This window comes from Barbus barbus (assembly GCF_936440315.1).
Source record: "Barbus barbus genome assembly, chromosome: 16".
Classification (NCBI taxonomy): Eukaryota; Metazoa; Chordata; class Actinopteri; order Cypriniformes; family Cyprinidae; genus Barbus; species Barbus barbus.
In genome coordinates, this window is record NC_136744.1 from 678006 (window position 1) to 702105 (window position 24100).

Here is a 24100-nt window from a genome sequence, read left to right on the forward strand (position 1 = left end):
ATTGGTTAAGCGTATGGGGCTGTCACGTGATGAACGAACGACTCAAACCCGAGACTCGATATAGAAGAACTAATCAATTCTCTTTCCGGCTCAGGCTGCATTGGTTAAGTGTATGGGGCTGTCACGTGATGAACGAACGACTCAAACCCGAGACTCGATATAGAAGAACTAATCAATTCTCTTTCTGGCTCAGGCTGCATTGGTTAAGCGTATGGGGCTGTCACGTGATGAACGAACGACTCAAACCCGAGACTCGATATAGAAGAACTAATCAATTCTCTTTCCGGCTCAGGCTGCATTGGTTAAGTGTATGGGGCTGTCACGTGATGAACGAACGACTCAAACCCGAGACTCGATATAGAAGAACTAATCAATTCTCTTTCCGGCTCAGACTGCATTGGTTAAGTGTATGGGGCTGTCACGTGATGAACGAACGACTCAAACCCGAGACTCGATATAGAAGAACTAATCAATTCTCTTTCTGGCTCAGGCTGCATTGGTTAAGCGTATGGGGCTGTCACGTGATGAACGAACGACTCAAACCCGAGACTCGGGAGGTGAACTAATCAATTCTCTTTCCGGCTCAGGCTGCATTGGTTAAGTGTATGGGGCTGTCACGTGATGAACGAACGACTCAAACCCGAGACTCGATATAGACAAACTAATCAATTCTCTTTCCGGCTCAGACTGCATTGGTTAAGTGTATGGGGCTGTCACGTGATGAACGAACGACTCAAACCCGAGACTCGATATAGACAAACTAATCAATTCTCTTTCCGGCTCAGGCTGCATTGGTTAAGTGTATGGGGCTGTCACGTGATGAACGAACGACTCAAACCCGAGACTCGATATAGAAGAACTAATCAATTCTCTTTCCGGCTCAGGCTGCATTGGTTAAGTGTATGGGGCTGTCACGTGATGAACGAACGACTCAAACCCGAGACTCGATATAGAAGAACTAATCAATTCTCTTTCCGGCTCAGGCTGCATTGGTTAAGTGTATGGGGCTGTCACGTGATGAACGAACGACTCAAACCCGAGACTCGATATAGAAGAACTAATCAATTCTCTTTCTGGCTCAGGCTGCATTGGTTAAGCGTATGGGGCTGTCACGTGATGAACGAACGACTCAAACCTGAGACTCGATATAGAAGAACTAATCAATTCTCTTTCCGGCTCAGGCTGCATTGGTTAAGTGTATGGGGCTGTCACGTGATGAACGAACGACTCAAACCCGAGACTCGATATAGAAGAACTAATCAATTCTCTTTCTGGCTCAGGCTGCATTGGTTAAGCGTATGGGGCTGTCACGTGATGAACGAACGACTCAAACCTGAGACTCGATATAGAAGAACTAATCAATTCTCTTTCCGGCTCAGGCTGCATTGGTTAAGCGTATGGGGCTGTCACGTGATGAACGAACGACTCAAACCCGAGACTCGGGAGGTGAACTAATCAATTCTCTTTCCGGCTCAGGCTGCATTGGTTAAGCGTATGGGGCTGTCACGTGATGAACGAACGACTCAAACCCGAGACTCGATATAGAAGAACTAATCAATTCTCTTTCCGGCTCAGGCTGCATTGGTTAAGTGTATGGGGCTGTCACGTGATGAACGAACGACTCAAACCCGAGACTCGATATAGAAGAACTAATCAATTCTCTTTCCGGCTCAGGCTGCATTGGTTAAGTGTATGGGGCTGTCACGTGATGAACGAACGACTCAAACCCGAGACTCGATATAGAAGAACTAATCAATTCTCTTTCCGGCTCAGGCTGCATTGGTTAAGCGTATGGGGCTGTCACGTGATGAACGAACGACTCAAACCCGAGACTCGATATAGAAGAACTAATCAATTCTCTTTCCGGCTCAGGCTGCATTGGTTAAGTGTATGGGGCTGTCACGTGATGAACGAACGACTCAAACCCGAGACTCGATATAGAAGAACTAATCAATTCTCTTTCTGGCTCAGGCTGCATTGGTTAAGCGTATGGGGCTGTCACGTGATGAACGAACGACTCAAACCCGAGACTCGATATAGAAGAACTAATCAATTCTCTTTCCGGCTCAGGCTGCATTGGTTAAGTGTATGGGGCTGTCACGTGATGAACGAACGACTCAAACCCGAGACTCGATATAGAAGAACTAATCAATTCTCTTTCCGGCTCAGACTGCATTGGTTAAGTGTATGGGGCTGTCACGTGATGAACGAACGACTCAAACCCGAGACTCGATATAGAAGAACTAATCAATTCTCTTTCTGGCTCAGGCTGCATTGGTTAAGCGTATGGGGCTGTCACGTGATGAACGAACGACTCAAACCCGAGACTCGGGAGGTGAACTAATCACTGCTCTTTCCGGCTCAGGCTGCATTGGTTAAGCGTATGGGGCTGTCACGTGATGAACGAACGACTCAAACCCGAGACTCGATATAGAAGAACTAATCAATTCTCTTTCCGGCTCAGGCTGCATTGGTTAAGTGTATGGGGCTGTCACGTGATGAACGAACGACTCAAACCCGAGACTCGATATAGAAGAACTAATCAATTCTCTTTCCGGCTCAGGCTGCATTGGTTAAGTGTATGGGGCTGTCACGTGATGAACGAACGACTCAAACCCGAGACTCGATATAGAAGAACTAATCAATTCTCTTTCCGGCTCAGGCTGCATTGGTTAAGCGTATGGGGCTGTCACGTGATGAACGAACGACTCAAACCCGAGACTCGATATAGAAGAACTAATCAATTCTCTTTCCGGCTCAGGCTGCATTGGTTAAGTGTATGGGGCTGTCACGTGATGAACGAACGACTCAAACCCGAGACTCGATATAGAAGAACTAATCAATTCTCTTTCCGGCTCAGGCTGCATTGGTTAAGTGTATGGGGCTGTCACGTGATGAACGAACGACTCAAACCCGAGACTCGATATAGAAGAACTAATCAATTCTCTTTCCGGCTCAGGCTGCATTGGTTAAGTGTATGGGGCTGTCACGTGATGAACGAACGACTCAAACCCGAGACTCGATATAGAAGAACTAATCAATTCTCTTTCCGGCTCAGGCTGCATTGGTTAAGCGTATGGGGCTGTCACGTGATGAACGAACGACTCAAACCCGAGACTCGATATAGAAGAACTAATCAATTCTCTTTCCGGCTCAGGCTGCATTGGTTAAGCGTATGGGGCTGTCACGTGATGAACGAACGACTCAAACCCGAGACTCGATATAGAAGAACTAATCAATTCTCTTTCCGGCTCAGACTGCATTGGTTAAGCGTATGGGGCTGTCACGTGATGAACGAACGACTCAAACCCGAGACTCGATATAGAAGAACTAATCAATTCTCTTTCTGGCTCAGGCTGCATTGGTTAAGCGTATGGGGCTGTCACGTGATGAACGAACGACTCAAACCTGAGACTCGATATAGACGAACTAATCAATTCTCTTTCCGGCTCAGGCTGCATTGGTTAAGCGTATGGGGCTGTCACGTGATGAACGAACGACTCAAACCCGAGACTCGATATAGAAGAACTAATCAATTCTCTTTCCGGCTCAGGCTGCATTGGTTAAGCGTATGGGGCTGTCACGTGATGAACGAACGACTCAAACCCGAGACTCGATATAGAAGAACTAATCAATTCTCTTTCCGGCTCAGGCTGCATTGGTTAAGCGTATGGGGCTGTCACGTGATGAACGAACGACTCAAACCCGAGACTCGATATAGAAGAACTAATCAATTCTCTTTCCGGCTCAGGCTGCATTGGTTAAGCGTATGGGGCTGTCACGTGATGAACGAACGACTCAAACCCGAGACTCAGGAGATGAACTAATCAATTCTCTTTCCGGCTCAGGCTGCATTGGTTAAGTGTATGGGGCTGTCACGTGATGAACGAACGACTCAAACCCGAGACTCGATATAGAAGAACTAATCAATTCTCTTTCTGGCTCAGGCTGCATTGGTTAAGTGTATGGGGCTGTCACGTGATGAACGAACGACTCAAACCCGAGACTCGATATAGATGAACTAATCAATTCTCTTTCCGGCTCAGGCTGCATTGGTTAAGCGTATGGGGCTGTCACGTGATGAACGAAAGACTCAAACCTGAGACTCGATATAGACGAACTAATCAATTCTCTTTCCGGCTCAGGCTGCATTGGTTAAGTGTATGGGGCTGTCACGTGATGAACGAACGACTCAAACCCGAGACTCGATATAGACGAACTAATCAATTCTCTTTCTGGCTCAGGCTGCATTGGTTAAGCGTATGGGGCTGTCACGTGATGAACGAACGACTCAAACCCGAGACTCGGGAGGTGAACTAATTCCAGTACAGGACCCATAGAATGTTGTGCAATGCGCACGTGCGACTGAACGAATCACTCCCCGAGACGACTCGTTCTTCCCGAGTCACATTAAAGATTTGTTCAAAATGAACGAATCGTTCAAGAACGACCCGTCACTAGTCAGCTGCTCGGTTTAGGCCCCGGATGCTGATAATGTCGTTGATTGAACAGTAGACGCTGGTGTTAATTCCAGAGGTGTTGTGTGTGTTTGTGAGGATGGAGCTGGCACACAGTCTGCTGCTGAATGAAGAGGCTCTGTCTCACATCACTGAAGCCAAGAGAGCCGTCTTCATCTTCGAGTGGCTCCGCTTCCTGGATAAAGTGCTCATAACTGCCAACAAGGTAAACACCACCGGAAACACAAATACATGTTTCATAACCATCAGGCTCCTGTGTTACATCACACAGATCTTTAGAGTCTTATGTGTGTGTGAGAGAGAGAGTGAGTGTGTGTGTCAGTGTGTGTGTGTGTCAGTGTGTGTGTGTCAGTGTGTCTGTGTGTGTGAGTGTGTGTGTCTGTGTCAGTGTGTCTGTGTGTGTGAGAGAGTGTCTGTGTTTGTGTCTGTGTGTCAGTGTGTCTGTGTGTCAGTGTGTGTCTGTGTGTCAGTGTGTGTCTGTGTGTCAGTGTGTGTCTGTGTGTCAGTGTGTGTCTGTGTGTGTCTGTGTGTGTCAGTGTGTGTCTGTGTGTCAGTGTGTGTCTGTGTGTGTGAGAGAGTGTGTGTGTGTGTGTGTGTGTGTGTCTGTCAGTGTGTCTGTGTGTGTGAGAGAGTGTGTGTGTGTGTGTGTGTGTGTGTCTGTCAGTGTGTCTGTGTGTGTGAGAGAGTGTGTGTCTGTGTGTGTGGGTGTGTGTGTGTCTGTGTGTGTGAGAGTGTTTCTGTGTGAGAGTGTGTCTGTGTGTCTGAGTGTGTGTTAGTGTGTGTGAGAGTGTTTGTGTGTCTGTTTGTGTTTGTCTGTCAGTGAGTGCTGTCAAACGATTAATCACATCCAAAATAAGTTTTATTAACATAATATGTGTGTGTACTGTGTATATTTATTGTTTATATAAATACACACACATGCATGTATATATTTAAGAAAAAAGTTATATTTGTATATTAAATATATTTATATATGATATCAGTTACAGGGCTCCAAACAAAAAAATCGAGTAAGGAGCCATTGGCTCCTATAAAAGAAAAACTTAGGCGCCAAATTATTTTTTTAGGTGCCACAGAATAAAAGTGGTTTATTTTATTATTATCATTTTATTTTTCCCCCCTATTTTAACATTTCAATCATTTTGTCATGTGTTTATGTCTTATCTTTTCTAGGCTTTATCAGCATTTTAATCCATCTTGTAGATGATCAGGTCGACCGGGGGACTAAGGTTCACTTAAAGTGTGAATTAAATGTCTTTTACAACTTGAAATATACAGTCACAAAGAATTGTTCGTTACACAGAATCTGTACCAATATCATGGACCATAAGCATCACTTGGCAACTGAGTGCAGTGCATCCTATAAATGTTGTCACGTCTTTCACACATTCAGTCTGTTTTTCTTCATTAGTAAAATGCTATTTTATAGGAGGAGTTGAATCATGTACAACAGAATAAGTAAAAATATTAATATGCAACAGTGCATGAATATAGCAAAACGCTCCTCTTTATAGTTATTTTTCTAGCTGACTGATGAGTTTATGGACACTGAGTGGTTATTCTGAGGTAAATGTATTACAATGCAATGTTTACAAGCTTTATACATTTCCTCAGTTTGAAACAATGAGCTTTTACATAAAACATTTCAGTAAGTTGTACTATAGGCTTTCTTATTGCCTACCTTTTGATCATGTTCATTTCATACTATACTAGTAAATGGAAATATATAATGGGTTCACTTGCTGCTTTAACTGAGGTGCTAAAGAGATCGCGCCTGAGCATTAAGTGCGCTACTCTCCGCTCGCGCGATCCGGACGCATACAGGGACCGTGTGGACGCGGGGTACTGGTGTTTATATTACCCAAAGTGTGCGCTTGTGGTCCGCATTAAAGAGCACCCAAACCGCATCATTTGAGTTTCGTAGCATTTTAAAGCTGATACTTTGTTTATTAAAAAGTAAGACAGCACAAAGCTTTTTGCGATTACTGGATGGCAAGTGCGCTTCAAATAACAGGAAGTCCATGCATTAACAGAACACAGCATAGACTAAGATCTCGATAAGAAGATCGACCGGACAAGTGTAAATGCATCTGGTTGTTGAAACCACATATGGTAATTTTACTCCTCCCATAATATTAAAATAATAGACGTGTGAGAGCGTTTTATAGGCTATATGGCATGTTATAGTCAGATATGACAGCGCAATGCAACAAGCATCACCGCGGATGAGTAGCGGAGTATTTCTTCAGCAAGAGACGCGCAAACTGAATGAACCTGAAAGTAAGCCGCAGACGCTCAACACACAATCTTCTTCATTAAAAGTAGTGAGACTAGCCTATCTTTCCAGTGCTGATGCCGCGCGCTCTCTTGATATTGAAATTAGCTGATAATTAATAAAATTATCCATTGCTTTCATTGACGTGAACTCCGTTATATTTGCATATGAAGCGGGAATTGAAGAACGGATTTATATCCGTTTTGCGAAGACACATTTATGTGGCCAAGTGTAAATGGGGAAACGTTTTAACAAATCATATAGATATCCGATCAGAGAAAATGCATGAAGTGAGCAGGTGTAAACAGGCCCTTTCAGGTCTCTCTCACTGCGTTCAGCAGACTGTGTGCGGCAGAGATGAGGACTGTTTGAAACTCTTTTCAGTAAAACTTTGATGCGCATCGTCTTATGTAAGTTTAATACGTGAACATAACAAAAGATGTGAGCGCAAAACAATCGGGAAAAAAGTCCTTTCATGCAAATTATATATAGTCGCCAGTGGCGACCTCAGCAAAAACTTCACTCGCAAATTAATATTTTTGGTCGCAAATGTGACCATTTTAGTCGCAGTTTGGAGCCCTGAGTTATATAAATATATACATGTAAATATTTTCAAAGTATATACTGTATGAGTGCACACTTATACTGTGTACGTATATTATGTAAACAACTTTTATTTTGGATGCGATTAATCGTTTGACAGCACTAGTGTTAGTGTTTTACAGTGACATTGGTACACCAGGAAACGGTGCATTCACTCAACTGATTTGTTCAAAAAGGTGTTAATTCTGCTTCTGGAAGTATTTTCCTTGGCAGCAGTAGTGGGTGTTATTATCTAGTGTGAAGCAGTGCAGCAGTTCTCCAGAGCGTGTGTTAGCTGTGTGTGTGAGGAGAGGTGACTGGAGGCTGTTGGTCTGATGCTCGTCCGCAGGTGGATGTGAAGGAGAAGCAGAAGAAGCTGGTGGAGCAGCTGACGGGTTTGATCAGCAGCTCTCCCGGGCCGCCCACCAGAAAACTGCTGGCCAAGAACCTGGCCGTGCTCTACAGCATCGGAGACACCTTCTCCGTCTTCCAGACGCTCGACAAGTGCAACAACATCATCAAGAGCAAAGATGACACCGCTGCGTATCTGCCCACCAAACTGTGAGTGAACACTACAGCACGAGCAGTGTGGAGATAACTGATGAAGTTCAGTTCACCATTATTTGTGTAGTGCTCTTCACAATACAGCTGAAGAAGCAGCATGATGCCAATATTGTCAATGTTAATTTAAACGGCTGCATGTGCTCCGGTTGTATTGTAAACAATGGCGTCGTCTATATTGCTTATCAATTTGAGCCTGATTGAGAAGCAGAGGATATTAGTGAAGAGGATCACGCAGAACCTGTGCAAGCACGGCTCTTAATGGTATGTTTGTTTGTTGCTGTCTCATACTTTTAGATACGCTGTTATTTGTAAACGCTACTGCTTCTGTTAGCTTTTAATATACGGATTCACTGAGCTGAAGATCTGAATGAGAGAGAGAGAGATGCAGAGCGACGCGAGGAACATGATTAAGAACCGCTGCTTTAGAACATTGATTTTGAAAGTTGTGTCTCCATTAGAATCATTAGAAGACAGAATCACGATTCATATATGAATAGATCTTTACGTGCACCCTTAGTTTTCTCTTCCTCTTCTCTAAAGCAGCGCAGCATAGTTTATCAGGGTTTGTGATGTCACCAACCCGGGAAGTAACTCGTTGTAGTCCCTACGAGCCGTTTTTGCATTAAACTGGCAGAATTTTAAAAGACATTGCATTGCATTGAACTTTCAGCTTCATAAGTTTGCAGATATTGTTTGTTCAAACAGCAACAGTACACACTAACTAACATTTAAAAAAGTGAAATCACAATCAACCACTCCTTTAACAAAATCGAATAAGATGAGGCATGGCACACACCACGTGCTGTATTACCGACTAATAAATTACACTGTTTTGAAAACAGAGGAATCCAATAAAAATAAAGAAAGCCTCCATAGCGTAACACGAGGTAAACAGCAAAGATAACAAGCTTTTTAAAATGAAAACAAAAAGAAAAGCCTCTCTGTCAGTGTCTTCATGTAATCGGTGAAATGTGAGTCCTGCTATATGTGCCGCAGCTCTGCAACGCTCCTGTACAGACCATGCACTCGCACTAATGCGACCGCGTCAGATTTGAACTCGCATTCTCAAAAAACTGTCTCAAATATGACCATGTTGGACGCAGTCTCGAGCCCTGTACATATTGCGCCTTTTAAGGACTTGTTTTATAAGATGGACCCAGAAAAATTTACAGTTTCTTTCAAAAGTAAATTTAATACACAAAACTTTGTTTTATAATTGCTTATTTAATTTTTGTATTGTGCACTAATGTATTGTTTATCTAATGTATAATCTTTGCTTGCCATGAAATAGCCTGTGAAGCTGATGTGGCTATAAACTTAAATCAGTCAAGTCACAATACAGCTAGTTTCAAAGCGGCTCCTTAAAAAGTCTCACATTTAGTATCAAATTTAAGGCCATAAAAATTACGCACCATTTGGTTGCATTTTCTAATATTTTATTTGTGTTTTAGTTGATGGAGTTTTTAAAGAGAAATGGTCTAAAATCTAATTCAAACAGGAAAATTAGAGCTCTCTGCTGACTGATCAAATAATATTCATAAGTAATGCTATAGTGTAAGCACTAGATGGCTGTATAGCTCTCTGTATGAATGTAGGTTTATATGCAGGGCTGCACAGAGGAGTTTCTTCTGTTTTCTGTCATAGTTGCTTTTGCTTCTTGATGGTTTTGAGTTTAACCCCCCCATTGCTATGCAAGCTTCTTTTGTGCATTGTGGTGATCTTATTCTCTGTTTCAGGCGCACCAGTTTATAAGTGTGTGTGTATATGTGCATCTGTTATGTGTATTTAAGGCCAGTTCACACTGCGCCGACAAACTGCAACAGACGCATTCATCTGGTCTAGTCTGAGTGCGTTTCCCTGTAGGTGTACGTTGCTGTTGATAGGCTCTTGTTTCTGCTGATTGAACGCATTGAATTGGCATTCGTCATTTTTGGAGTGTCTGAGAATTGATGTACTGCAATCGATCTGTTTCAAGACCATTTGTGACACTTGACCACAAAACATAAGGGTCAATTTTTGAAATATTTAGGGTAAACGTGCCCATTAAGCTCACTTCCATGTTTGAGATCAGATTATAAAAAGAAAAAATTATGTATTATCCTACTTGATATCTTATGAATTGATATGTTTGTGACTATAGACCTCCTGTAATGTGAAGTCAGTCAGATCATCACACGCTGAGATATGAGTCTCCATGTGTTCTCTCTGTCTGGCGGATGATTTAAAAGATGTCTAAAAACTTTCACCAAAAGAGGAACCCCTTAAATCTGTGTTTTTAGATGTTTAAGCCCTTATTTTGGGTAAGTTTAACTACTTATTGTAAAATGAAGAGATTAATGTTCAGACTTTTGCATATTATAACCTAGAGCTTGGATGAGGGAAATAATTACATGAGATCCAGAAGATAGTTTTAGCAACAGAAGCTCCAGAACACAGTTAGCTGACTAGCTGGATAAGATTGTGTGCTACGCTAACATATTACTGGATTGTACTTTTACATCCATAATAATATAAATCTACAGTTTATTGCTGGTCTGTGGTTTTACAGTGCTGTAATATTGAAAGATTTCATATTATTTTAAGATGAGCTTAAAGGGTGCACTACTGTGACAATCACAGCTTCAGTGTGACATCAATAAGAAAAAGTATCATTTCATAGATATTGTTAATAATAGTTGTTCATAATAAAATATGTATGAATGTAATATATGACCTAGACTATTTATTTAGCACAAATCCTGTTAATTTAATAAATATTACATGAAATGTATTAAAAATGGTTGCTGCTCCAATTAATCTGTGTGCTCTCTTTAAGCTCTTCTACATTGAACATCTATATAAATACTTCATAAACAGACTTTAAATATTAACTGATGGTTGTCACTTTAAGTGAATTGGTTTTCTATGGATTCTGTGACTCAAATCTGCAGACTGGCTCTGATCTTTGGTAACTAGCATCATCTTCTCCAGACTGTACATCTGAGGAAAATCATGTGTATTCCAGCCTTAAGAGACTCCAGATAAGATTACATCCGTTTAACTTCACAATGAGGCTAGTTTCTTATTTAGCTGAATGTGGACTAGTCAAGATGTTGATTGTGTTTAGATGATACTTCATTATGAATATATAACTGATCCACTTGAAGGCCTTGTTGCTTGATTTTAGTCTTCTGTTCTTTCTGTGATTGACTTTGTGCTTCAAAAAATATATATTTTTACAATTATTCTTTAAAAATGTCCTAAAATCAACAAGATTGAATAAAACCTGATGTGAGTTTAATGGGAACAGGACTGTGCTTAAAGAACACAGAAATGTACCCATTAAGCACAGCCAGACTTTCTGAGTTTAATAATGTAGCTCTTGATTGAAATGCGTTTGTCATTTCAAATAACATTTTTGTGAGAGATTAATATTTTATTTTAGCATTACTTTTTGCACTGAAACCAATATCTTGTGCACTAAAAATGTCTCGATGTAGATTTTGGTGAGCTTAACAGGTATGTTTACCCTACATTATCTGAGATTTTACATCATGTCAATTATACTTGAAAGCTGAATAAATAATCTTTCCATTGATGTTTGGTTTGTTAGGATCAGACAATATTTGGCTGAGATACAACTATTAGAAAATCTGAGGGTGCAAAAAAAAATCTAAATATTGAGAAAATTGCCTTTAAAGTTGTCCTTAGTTATGCCTATTACTAATCAAAAATAGTTTTGAAATTTACTAAATATCTTCATGTAACATGATCTTAATATCCTAATGATTTTTGTCATAAAAGAGAAATGTATAATTTTGACTCATACAATGTATTGTTGTCTATTGCTACAGATATACCTGTGTTACTCATGACTGCTTCTGTGCTGCAGGGACACGTTTAGCCTGTTTGAGTCATGTCCTTTGTTTGTGTGAGTGTGTTCACATAGCAAGAGTAGCACAGAACTCACACAATTTTGTACCTTTCCAAATAAACCACACATGATATTTTTCTGTCAAAAGTGCCTGAAGAGTACCAGAGGGTTGAGGTGTTCTGGAGCGTCAGATATGTGTGTGTGAGGTGTCCTGTGTTCTGTGTGTTCGCAGTGCAGCGGTGGCGTGTGTCGGGGCGTTTTATCAGCGGATGGGCCGAATGCTGGGCAGCTCTTTTCCTGAAACCATCAGTAACCTCCTGAAGGCTCTGAAGAGTGCAGAGGTACAGATCACCTGCTCATGCACTCAAAAAAACTAAGATTTTACAACACTGTTCAGTTTATTAAACACAAATTATATTTTCACTTAACACCGTTATGTTAGGTTTCCCATTTAATCAATTGCATTGTGTTAAACTGACTTGAAACAGTTGCTTTTTGGCTCAACTCAATATTTTAATTTAGAAAAAAAAACATGTTTCAATTAAGTAGAGCAAAAATTAAATGATTTTACTTGTGTAACTAGGAAGTGGGTTTGCCCTTCCCATCATGCTTTGCACAGGGCTGGATAAGGAGAGTAAATGTTGAAATAAAATGTTATTTTATGCATTTTTTTATTAGCATGATAATATTGGGAGACTTGTTTAGTTAATGTTTAGTGCTCTTATATGTTTGTATTTAAAACAGTTTCTGGTAAGTTAGTGTTTTTGGGGGTTACGATTGTGGTTGAGGACCTGCTAACATGAATTCAAGTCGTTTTAATAATAATAAACAACTACTTTGGGCATGCCACGGATGTAACAAAACCATCGTAAGGCTAATTCCTAACAAGTTGGCTGATGCCTAAAGTTATGTAAATTCAATGTAACATTGCTTTTGAGTGTAGAAGGATTTCTGCTAATGATGCACAATATTATCGGCCCAATATCGGCATCGGCTGATAATGGCTTTAAATGTAAATATCGGCATCGGTCCGATATGAAAAATGATGCCGATAAGAGTAATACATGAACTCGCATGTGCTCAGGGTGTGCTAGTAGATCACGTCAGCACTGTGGCTCATTCTTGAAGCAAACTTTAGCCTGAATGATGATTAGATTCACTGTTTTGGATCGCTGCATTTAATGTGTGAAAGCACTGCAGAATGATGCGTTCGGTGTGATAGAGTCAACCGTAATAGCACTGCAGCGGCAGCAGCCTCCCCGTAAGGAGATTTTATCTGTAGGGGGCGCTGTTGGCCTACTTCTAATTAAATTAAAAGTAAAATAGCCTACACAAGTAACATTTAGACTGTGTTTCTGATTAAATAAAGCAGTAATTAATGTCATAAAATCATGAGTTTGTTTTGAGTTAATGGTCAGAAGCTATAGCTTATATTAACAACAGAAAACCCCACAAATATGTCACTTAAATAAATAATTTTATATATACTGATTCATTAATGTGTAATGTTATATTTTTTAAACAAATCATGAGCTCTAAAAGATTTTCAGAATTTTTACAACTCTTGCTCTAGACCGTTTACAAATGATCTTAAAATAAATCTTAAAATGAATCTTAAGATCAATCTTAAAATAAAATGTTAAGGTCACCACTGCATCTTTCTGGAAAAAAACTAATGCAGCAATTTATATAGTTTATTCATGGTTATATTCAAACCTTCAGTGTACTGTCATTATAAAAGAAGTTCATTGTTGTTATGTAATTCTAACAAATAAGTTCTTGTTAAAAACAAACCAAAATTAAAAATAATTTGCTCAGCTCCGGGCCCATGTGCAAAACATTTGTACGGGTCCCCGCCAAACGATATGGGCTCCAACTCGGTTAACTTATTGTTGATTTTTCTGACGTAAATAACATTACGTGACTATTCACAAGCTGTTTTATTTAAATTGTAATTTTAATGTAATGTGTAAATGCTTGGAAATAAAATGTAACATTGTCAAGCCAATTCATTTTTCTTGTCAATTTATTTAAACCACAAAAAAAGAGTAATAAAGTGTAAAGTAGGCTTAAGTACAATCAAAAGCTTTAATTATAAGTCACCTTGCACTTGAATAATGTGAAAGGTGTAGTTATTGCAGGTGACCTCATAATTCAGTTTTATTACTTTGCACACTTTAGGATTACTCCAGAGCACTCGTAGATCTCCGGAGATTTTCAAGTAGGCCTACTACTTGAGTTACGATGGTTTTGGGATTCGGTACGCAAGTCTAAGATGTCTAAGATGATTTGTGCAATCGTTTCTAAGATCAACTTAAGCTTACGCATCGTTTTGGGAAACGGAGCCCTGTTTGTTTTCTTTATTTTACAAAGGCACAACGTTTTGTTGATATTTTGAGTGCACACAAATAAAACTGTGCATGTATACTCTTACTTTATGAGGAAAAATTACAGCATATTTTAATTTTCCACTCTTAAGAAAAAAAAATGCAAGTGATGGCACTAGCGCCTTCCTGTCCTTCAAAGTGCGCTTCAGCTTCCACTCTTTGCACAAATGATTGGATATTTATCACACATTTATCTTAAATTTTTAATTTTATATTGTGGAATGCATTAACTTTTTTTTTATCTCAAATCATGTTTATTTGAGAAGGCTAAACTGATCAAACATGCTCAGCTCACTGTCTGGCGCTGGCCGCTTGGTATTTATAATTTTTTTTTTAACAAACATTAAATCCAATCATGTTTCTAAATGAACTTAATAAAGAAACAAAACGAAATATAACCACTTTGCCATTAAAATCCAAAACTGAACTATTTTAATGGCTTCAACAGCAGCTGTGTAAAGGGGAGAGAGAAAAAAGACACGGGCTTGGGTCGGACTCAGGCGGGGAATTCTGATAAGCTGTCAGAGAAGGGCCCGTGCAGGACTCTATATTCGTTCCCTTGTTTCAATAAAAGACCCCCGGCTCGGCGGGCCCCCAATCTGCCCGGGCCCATATGCACCTGCGTACCCAGACGCTACGCCCCTGAATTAGCTTATAATTTCCACACAGGAGAGACTCGATGTGGTTTTCAAACAAAAAGAAATATAACTGTATCGGCAACGGCTATCGGCCAAAATGAGTTGAAAAATATCAGCATATCGGATATCGGGCAAAATCTAATATCGTGCATCCCTAATTTCTGCCTAATCATTTAGTTTTCAGTTAAATGTTTAGTTTGAGTTTAACAAGCATGCAAATATTACTTCATAAATGAATCGGTTTCATTTAAACTATATTTAATCAAATTGAGTTGGGGTTACACATTTATTGGATGGAAATCCTGCCCTCAATTAACTTGAGTTCATCCAGTGAATAATTTAGTTGGGTGTGCTGGTTTGTCAAGCTGGAGTGTGTTTGTCTCAGTCTCAGGGTCGAGGTGAGATCCTGCTCAGTCTGCAGAAAGTGCTCAGCGGTCTCGGCGGCGCGGCGGCCTCCTGCCACAGAGACATCTTCAAGAATGCCCGCTCACTGCTGACGGACAGATCCATGGCGGTGCGCTGTGCCGTCGCAAAGGTAAGCATTATAAAGAGAGACGGGGCTTTTTTCTGTGTTTTCCAGTCTTCCGTCTTTTAGTCTGAACAGCACATCTAGTGAAAATAGTTGGATGCATACACTCTTATTTGCATTTCCTATTATTTATTAATAAATGTAATTAGGTCTGTTTGTTGAACATTGCTGTCTTGTGTATTTTGCAGCTGTTTTATACAGCAATAAGCCACAAGACACTGCATTATACAGTGATTTTACCATGGTCAAGAGTGGTAGGATTCAGAGAACCTGTTAACTGTGGTAAAGATCACTGTAACACACACCTTTAAGTGGATTATTGCTTTTTACTTGCTAACAATAATATTGATAAAAATAGAGTATACACGATCATTTAAAAGCTTGCAGTCAGTAAAAAAATAGTTTTTATTAATATAATAGTATATTAATGTTATATTAGTATAATGTTGCAAATAATTTCAGTTAAAAAAAACAAATATTGTTCTTTTGAATTTATTCATCTGAAAAAATGTATGAGAAAAAATTGGGCAGCATAACTCTTTTCTCATTGCTAATAATCAGAAATGTTTGTTGAGCAGTAAATCAGTATATTATTATGATTTCTGAAGATCATGTGACACTGAAGACTGCAGTAATGATGCTGAAAATACAGCTGCAGATCACAGAAATACATTACACTTTAACACATATTCACAGAGAAAACAGCTGTTTTAAATTGTAATATTTCACAATTTTACTGTATTTTTGATCAAATGCAGCCTTGAGCAGACGAGACTTCGATAAAAACATTAACAGAAATCTTACTGATGCTACATTTTTGAATAGTAGTGTATGCACAGGTCTTGTGAGTGGATGATGAATAATGTGATGATGTGATCGGCCAGTGTTTGTTAGAGCTGCAGAACGAGGCCGTGTTCATCTGGACCACCGAGCTGGAGAATGTGGCCACGCTGTGTTTTAAAGCTCTGGAAGGCTCTACGAGCAGTGTGCGTGTGGCTGTATCCACGCTGCTGGGAACCGCCATGGCCACAGCGCTCATGCCCAAACAGGCCACAGGTTAGTTTGCAGACGTTTTCATCAACCATGGCTAGGCAGGAAATAACACAATCATACTATTTTTGCAATCTACCTTGCACAGTATGCTTATTTGTGACCTTGGACCACAAAACCAGTCATAAGGGTCACTGCATGGAATGGAAAGAATGTCAAAATATCTTTTTGAAATAAATTCTGTTGTAGGAACAAGGTATATTTATTCTTTTAAATGTAGGCATGACCAAGTTGCGTATACAAGGTGTCGTATTGGACATTAAAGATTAGCTCAGCAACATTTTATTGGTGAAGAAGCACCAAAATGTCCATATTGCAGGACTCCCTTAACGGTGAAACGTTTGGTCTGCCCAATATTTAATGCCATGAGACAAAGGTTATTATCAGGACAAACTTTTAAGGTCTTGTTTTATAAGACGGACCCAGAAAAAAACTTTTACAATTTCTTTCAAAAGTAAATTTAAAGGTGCCATAGAATGCATTGATACAGTATTTTAAATTGTTCTCTGATATCTACACAGAAGGTATGTGGCTTAGGTAAGGGCACAAAATCTCCAGAAGCGATTTTACATGTCCATTTACAACCCTAGGATTTCTCCCTAGAATGAAACGGTCTGTTATTGGCTTATTTGGCAGGGTCATGAATAATAATGAGCTCTGCTCTGATTGGCTGTTTCACAGTACGGCTCATCAGCAAGAAGGAAGCACAGGGAGGAAAATATATATTTAAATACTTTCTCTCGCAGTTATATCGTCGGGTAATTATACTGTATATAAAACGCGGGCATCAGGGAGCCGTTATTAATATGCGAGGCATTGAAACTGCTTTTGAACGATCCATCGATCGCGTTTATAGTTCACTTTCAAGAGATGCGATCACACAAACTATGTTTACATTATGGAGCAACAGTACTTACCACACATTTCACAAGATCAGATGCTTGTCAGTGGTGCTCAGGATCTGTAAGTCATTCGCCATCATCCTCATCTCTCCTTACTGAGAGTGAAATCTTATGTACTGTAACAGGCTACCGCTAGCAAGGAGCTAACCATGTCCCTTTAGTGGCTCGCGTTATTTGCTTTCTGTGCCTTTCTGAATACAGACACCAACCCATCCCTGCACTTCACACCCCCTGCACGGCCTGGAACATAACATTTATTGTGTTATTTTCGCTGTTGTCCGCGCTTTTTATTTACAATACCTGCAGAGCTTCTGATGGTTCGGCCGGCTTAGAACAAGGGCGGGTTTATGCAAATGTTGGGGGCGTAGTGATCGCGACTGTTGCGTCACAGTCGGTGTTATGTTCTGATTCGCCTGTTTTTCAGTGCTCTTTTTTAATCACGAGATTTACATATGAAGGAGGAAACTATGGTGTTTGAGGCTCACTGTATGTCATTTCCATGTACAGAACTGTTATTATTTAAATATGCCAGGGTAAAGACAGTTTTTCATTCTATGGCACCTTTAAAGAATCTTTTATATAATTTTATGTACAAAACGTTTTTATGGTTGCTTTATTTAATTTTTGTATTTTGTATTGTGCACTAATGTATTGTTTATCTAATGTATAATCTTTGTTTGCCTGTGAAGCTGATGTGGCAATAATCTTAAATCAGTCAAGCTTCTAGTGTTTTCTAGTGAGATCTACACAGAGGTCCCAGTGTTGTGTCTGTACTCCACACTCATTGGGAGTGATTTGTCAGTGATATGTGAGTTGAGCTGTTGTGTTTGCTGCGTGTCAGTCATGCGTCAGAACGTGAAGCGGGCGACTCTAGAGGAGGTTCTGGAGCTGATGGCCACAGGCTTCCTGCGAGGGGGCTCTGGCTTCCTGAAGAGCGGAGGAGAGATGCTGAAAGGAGCGTCAGTCAGCCGAGAGGTGCGGGTCGGCGTCACTCAGGTGAGACCGGAAACCATCGCTCTGACCTCGGAAACTCATGACTAGTGCTTAACGTTCAGTCTGATAAACCATGATTTTGATTAGAGGTCGACCGATAGTGGATTTTACCCATAGCAAGGTTGGACCACACTGGCCGGTACGATTAATCAACCGATAGTGCTTTACTATTTTTAACACCGTACTGAACCATACTTTGTAAATGAACAAAAATATTAATATTGATTATTATATTGATCATTAAAGTTAGTTTAACTAATGTTAACAGAAGAAACTTGAACATGTAAAATGTATTAGTGATGGTAAATGTTCAAATTAACTGACTCTAACAAGGAACAATACTTTATACAGCTTTCATTAATCTAGGGATGCATGATATTGGATTTTCCCGATGTCTGATATGCCAATATTTTTCAACTCATTTTGGCCGATAGCCGATACCGATATTTCCTTTTGTTTGGAAACAATACCATGTCTCTTCTGTGCAGAAATTATAAGCAAATTATTTTTGAATTTTAGTTAGTTTTTAACAAGAACTTGTTTGTTAGAATTAAATAAATAGTAATGAATATAATTTTCTATAATCTTATAATAACAGTACACTGAAGGCTTGTAAATAACTATAAATAAACTATATAAATTGTTGCATTTGTTTTCCAGAAAGATGCAGTGGTGACCTTAACATTTTATTTTAAGATTGATCATTTGTAAACGGTCTAGAGCAAGAGTTGTAAAAATTCAGAAAATCTTTTAGAGCTCATGATTTGTTTAAAAATATAACATTACATCAGTATATAAAATGTAGTTTAAGTGCCATGTTAGTAATTTTTATACGCTGCAGTGCTATTACGGTTGACTCTATCACACAGCGAACGCATCATTCTGCAGTGCTTTCACACATTAAATGCAGCGATCCAAAACAGTGAATCTAATCTGGGGAAGTCGTGGCCTAATGGTTAGAGAGTCGGACTCGTAATCGAAAGGTTGCGAGTTCGAGCCCCCGGCCGGCAGGGATTGTAGGTGGGGGGAGTGAATGTTCAGCGCTCTCTCCACCCTCAATACCACGACTGAGGTGCCCTTGAGCAAGACACCGAACCCCCAACTGCTCCCCGGGCGCCGCAGCATGGCTGCCCACTGCTCCGGGTGTGTGTTCACGGTGTGTGTGTGTGTGTGTGTGTGTGTGTGTGTGGATTTGTTCACTACTCACTGCTGTGTGTGTGCACTTGGATGGGTTAAACGCAGAGCACCAATTTCGAGTATGGGTCACCATACTTGACAATACGTCACGACTTTACTTTTTACTAATCATCATTCAGGCTAAAGTTTGCTTCAAGAATGAGCCACAGTGCTGACGTGATCTACTAGCACACCCTGAGCAGTTAATGTATTACTCTTGTCGGCAAGACATCATTTTTTCATAATTTTTTATATTTAGATTTTAAAGCCATTATCGGCCCATTCTTATAATACCATGCATTCCTAAATCTTAATGTTAAAAATGGATTTAAAGTGTTCCCATTTCATTTCAACAGTCATGCTTAAAGATGGCCATTTTTAAATATCTACACAAAGGCCATAGCATTGGCATTACATACATAAGGATATTGTATGCATGCTCTCACACTTTATATGCTTCTGTTTTAGAACACTTGTGATTATCACACACATCGCGTTCGACTCGAGCGGCGGTCTAAAACAGTCACCATACAGGCAAAAGTTGCCTTCAGGAATGAACAAAGTGGCATGGATGAGTTTGAAGTTCTTTAAATAAACAGAGCAAATGGAAAGAGAAAGTGCAATCTATATTATAACTCTATATGAAGCATACAGACTTTATTAGAGCCACAGAAAGACAAACAGTACTAGTAAAATGCAGAGTCGTGCCGTTTTTAAAAGTAGGGTATTGCGATACAGTTTTAGTACCGATATATCGTGTTGCACTACCAGCAATCAACTATCGTGCCGATTAATCGTCAAAGCAGATACATCGGTCGACCTCTAATTTTGATTTGATTAACCATAAAGCAACAGAAGCTGTTTCAGTGGAGGTTATGTTGACTGTATGGTTTGCTCATGTCTCTCTGCACAGGCATATGTTGTGTTCGTCACCACTCTGGGCGGGCAGTGGTTGGAGCGTAATTTTGCGGTGTTTTTATCTCACCTGCTGGAGCTGGTGGCTCATCCGCGGGCCACGCAGACTCACGTGGAGGCTGTGTATTCCCGCCGCTGCGTGTCCTTCGCCTTGCGGGCGACGCTGGGTGGTCTGCTGGGCGAGAAAGCTCAAATAGCTGCAGCGAAGGAGATCTGCCTGGCCATCAGTAAACAGATGAGAGCCGTGGGTAAGATGGAGATCTCAGTCAGTCTCATCCGTGTGTCTGAAATCTGCATTTGAGCTACATTGGCATTGTCCGATTAAGATCTAGATTCAGTTTCAACATAAAATATTTCCTTCCTTTGCTGTAACACATTCACATTCTTCTTGGATACAGTAGGAAATTTGTTCAAACACAATTTGAAGGTCATTGGAGACAGTCGGTCTCTGGTCACATGACAGATTTTCATTTTTCATGCAAGTGGATTCATGAGTGGCGTTAGAGTTTCAGATACTATGTTTGGTTACACTTTATTTTAAGGTGTCTTTTGTTACAGTGTAATTTTACATTTGAGTACAGAGTAATATTATTACACTACCAGTCAAAAGTTTTTGAACAGCAAGATTTTTAATTATTATTTCTTTTTTTTTTAAAGAATTCTCTTCTGCTCACCAAACCTGCATTTATTTGATCTAAAATACAGAAAAAACAGTAATATTGTGAAATACTTTTACTATTTAAAACTGCTTTCTATTTGAATACATTTAAAATTATAATGTATTTCTGTGATCTGCAGCTGTATTTCCAGCATCATTACTGCAGTCTTCAGAGTCACATGATCTTCAGAAATCATTCTAATATACTGATTTACTGCTCAACAAACATTTCTGATTATTATTATTATCAATATTTAAAACATTTGAGTAAATTATTTTCAGGATTCTTTGATTCAGGAACTGAACTGCTGGATTGTTTGGCCAGAGGAGAACTGGACTGAGCCTGGTTTCTCCCAAGGTTTATTCTCCATTCTGTCTCTGATGGAGTTTGGGTTCCTTGCCGCTGTCGCCTCTGGCTTGCTTAGTTGGGGCCACTGCATTGCCATTGCAATCAGGTCGACGATATCGCTGGAAAAGACACTATTTAACCTGAACTGAGCTGGATGATGACATCACTCAATTCAATAATGAAATGCCTTTAACTGAAAATCTTTTTTTTTAATCTTGTAATTTTACATTATTAACACACTAATTTCCTTTTTTGATACTGTGCAGTTGCTTTGACACAATTTACATTAAAAGCGCTATATAAATAAAGGTGACTTGACTTGATGAATAGAAAGATCCAAAGATCAGCATTTATCTGAAATAAAAAGCTTTTGTAACATTATTAACTATACCATTCAAAAGCTTGGAGTCAGTATCTTTTTTTTTTTTTTTTGGCAAAGAAATTATAGAAATTAATACTTTTATTTAGCAAGGATGCTTTAAATTGATGATAAAGACATTTATAATGTTACAAAAATCTTACTGATCAAAAGCTTTTGACTGGTAGTGTAACTACATTTACGTATTATATGTACTTATGGTTAGGAGTAGGGTTACTTGCATGTAATTATGCTTAATTTATTGTTATATTATAATAGTAAGTACATGTAATGTGTAACAAGGACACCTTAAATTAAAGTGTTACCCTATGTTTTTTAATAGTTGTGACGAGATCTACATACTCATTAGTTGTAGAGATTCAGATAAATCTGATTTAAAGACAGCAAGCTGTGTTCTCGTGACCGTGTGTCGTCTCTCTCTCACAGAGTCTGTAGTGAATGACCCCAGCGGTGAGGGCCGGGCCGGGGCCGCAGACGTGTCGGCCAGCCAGCATGTGATGGTGTGTGCTCTGAAAGAGCTGGGCAGTTTGGTCCAGAGTCTGAGCGCTACAGCTTCCCCTCTGATCCAGGAGCCGTCTGTCGGTAGGAAAGAGCACTTAACCACACTGTGTTGCATTATGGTACAAAAAACAGGGTGCCAGCCTTGCCCAAGCTGGACAAAATTCAAAATCAGAAGTCTTTGGATGTTTAAATATAATTACCTTCAATGCTCAAGTGAAATATCAGCCACAGCTATCTCAGTCATTACTAGAAATGTTGATGTGAACACCAAAAAAAACCACTGCCATCAGTAATGTTTATAAAAATGACTTGCGGTGAATGTCCTAATTGACCCATGGCCTAATCCTGGTTTAGTCTAAGGCCTGTCTGTGAGACCAGGCCGTTGAGATTGTAAAAGGAGACCATATGAATCAAGCAGTTTAATCTGAGGGGACATCATCGCTTTGTATGATAATTTTCTTCATTTATAAACTGATCAACACACACCAATATAGAGCACATTAAACATGGCCAACAGAAGCTCAATCATGCTTGCTTGATGCAGAAGAACAAACCTCATTCATTGGCTGTCCTGTTTACACTATATTTGATGTGCTTTATGTAAGTGCATTGTTTATTCATAAATTATTTTCATGTTAGTTGATAAAAATGAATAATACATAGACTAAACATTGCTTTATACATAATTGTTACATAATAATCTTACACAGTAAAAATATTGCACTTTTACATAGATTCACAGTAATGGGCCACATTTTCTTAGTATCTTGTAAAGTAGCTTCTACATCAGAAGGGTAGCTTGTCTGTAGCTGAAGTGCTTAAAATGAAATGTATTTTATATTTATAATCATTTTTACACTAAATCATACACTTATTTGAAGGGACAGTTTGCCCAAAATTGAAGCCTCTGTCATCATTTACTTGCCATCATGTCGTTCCAAACCCATAAGACTGTAATTAATTTTCAAGACACAAATGAAGATATTCGTAATGAAACCTGAGACATTGCCTTCCCTCCATTGAAAGTCCATTCTAGCAAACGATTGACTCTTCAAAAATCCATACGAATCAAGCAGCTTAATCCAAGTCTTCTGAAGAGACACTTGATGATGAACAGGTTAAGCTTTCATTCACATGTACGTGTGCTGCTGAGCAGATGAAATATGGTAAAGCAAAGTTCAAATGTGTGTGCTTGACATGCAAGAACCAATGAGGACTGCTCTCTCATGTCTTTTGAGCTTATGTTTACCATCTTTGATGCGGATTTCTTTGGCAATCTCTTTATGAACTTTTTGAAGCTTTAAGAGAGATGGACTTTAAATGGAGGGACAGAAATCTGTCTTTATTAAAAATATCACTTGTGACCCTGGACCACAAAACCAGTCATAAGGGTAAATTTTTAGAAATATTTACATCATCTGAGATTTTACATCATGACATTTATACAACGCTGAATAAATAATCTTTCCATTGATGTATGGTTTGTTATGATAGCACAATATTTATCTGAGATACAACTATTTGAAAATCTGGAATCTGAGGGAGCAAAAAAATCTAAATATTGAGAAAATCTCCTTTAAAGTTGTTCAAATGAAGTTCTTAGCAATGCATATTACTAATCAAAAATGAAGTTTTCATATATTTACTGTAGGAAATTTACTAAATATCTTCATGAAACATGATCTTAATATCCTAATGATTTTTGGCATAAAAGAGAAATGGATAATTCTGACCCATACAATGTATATTTGGCTATTGCTACAAATATCCCCCTGTGACTTAAGACTGCTTTTGTGCTGCAGGGTCACATTTGTGTTTTAAGGTAAGCAAAAGTCTTCCGGATGTGCACTGGTGCACTCTTGAGCTCTGCA

At 39.4% G+C, this 24100-nt stretch overlaps 1 protein-coding gene across 1 annotated transcript in view; it reads left to right on the forward strand.

Annotated features, from left to right (window-relative positions):
• The window catches only part of LOC306882852 (HEAT repeat-containing protein 5B-like), a 104952-nt gene that overhangs the window by 10612 nt on the left and 70240 nt on the right, over positions 1–24100 (forward strand). The window contains exons 2-9 of the mRNA XM_079437815.1: positions 4557–4683; positions 7685–7896; positions 11985–12093; positions 15163–15312; positions 16191–16362; positions 18100–18254; positions 20341–20590; positions 22155–22310. Of these exons, the coding sequence (XP_079293941.1) occupies positions 4558–4683; positions 7685–7896; positions 11985–12093; positions 15163–15312; positions 16191–16362; positions 18100–18254; positions 20341–20590; positions 22155–22310 (1330 nt within the window). The 5' untranslated portion in view covers position 4557. The remainder of the gene's footprint in view (positions 1–4556; positions 4684–7684; positions 7897–11984; positions 12094–15162; positions 15313–16190; positions 16363–18099; positions 18255–20340; positions 20591–22154; positions 22311–24100) is intronic.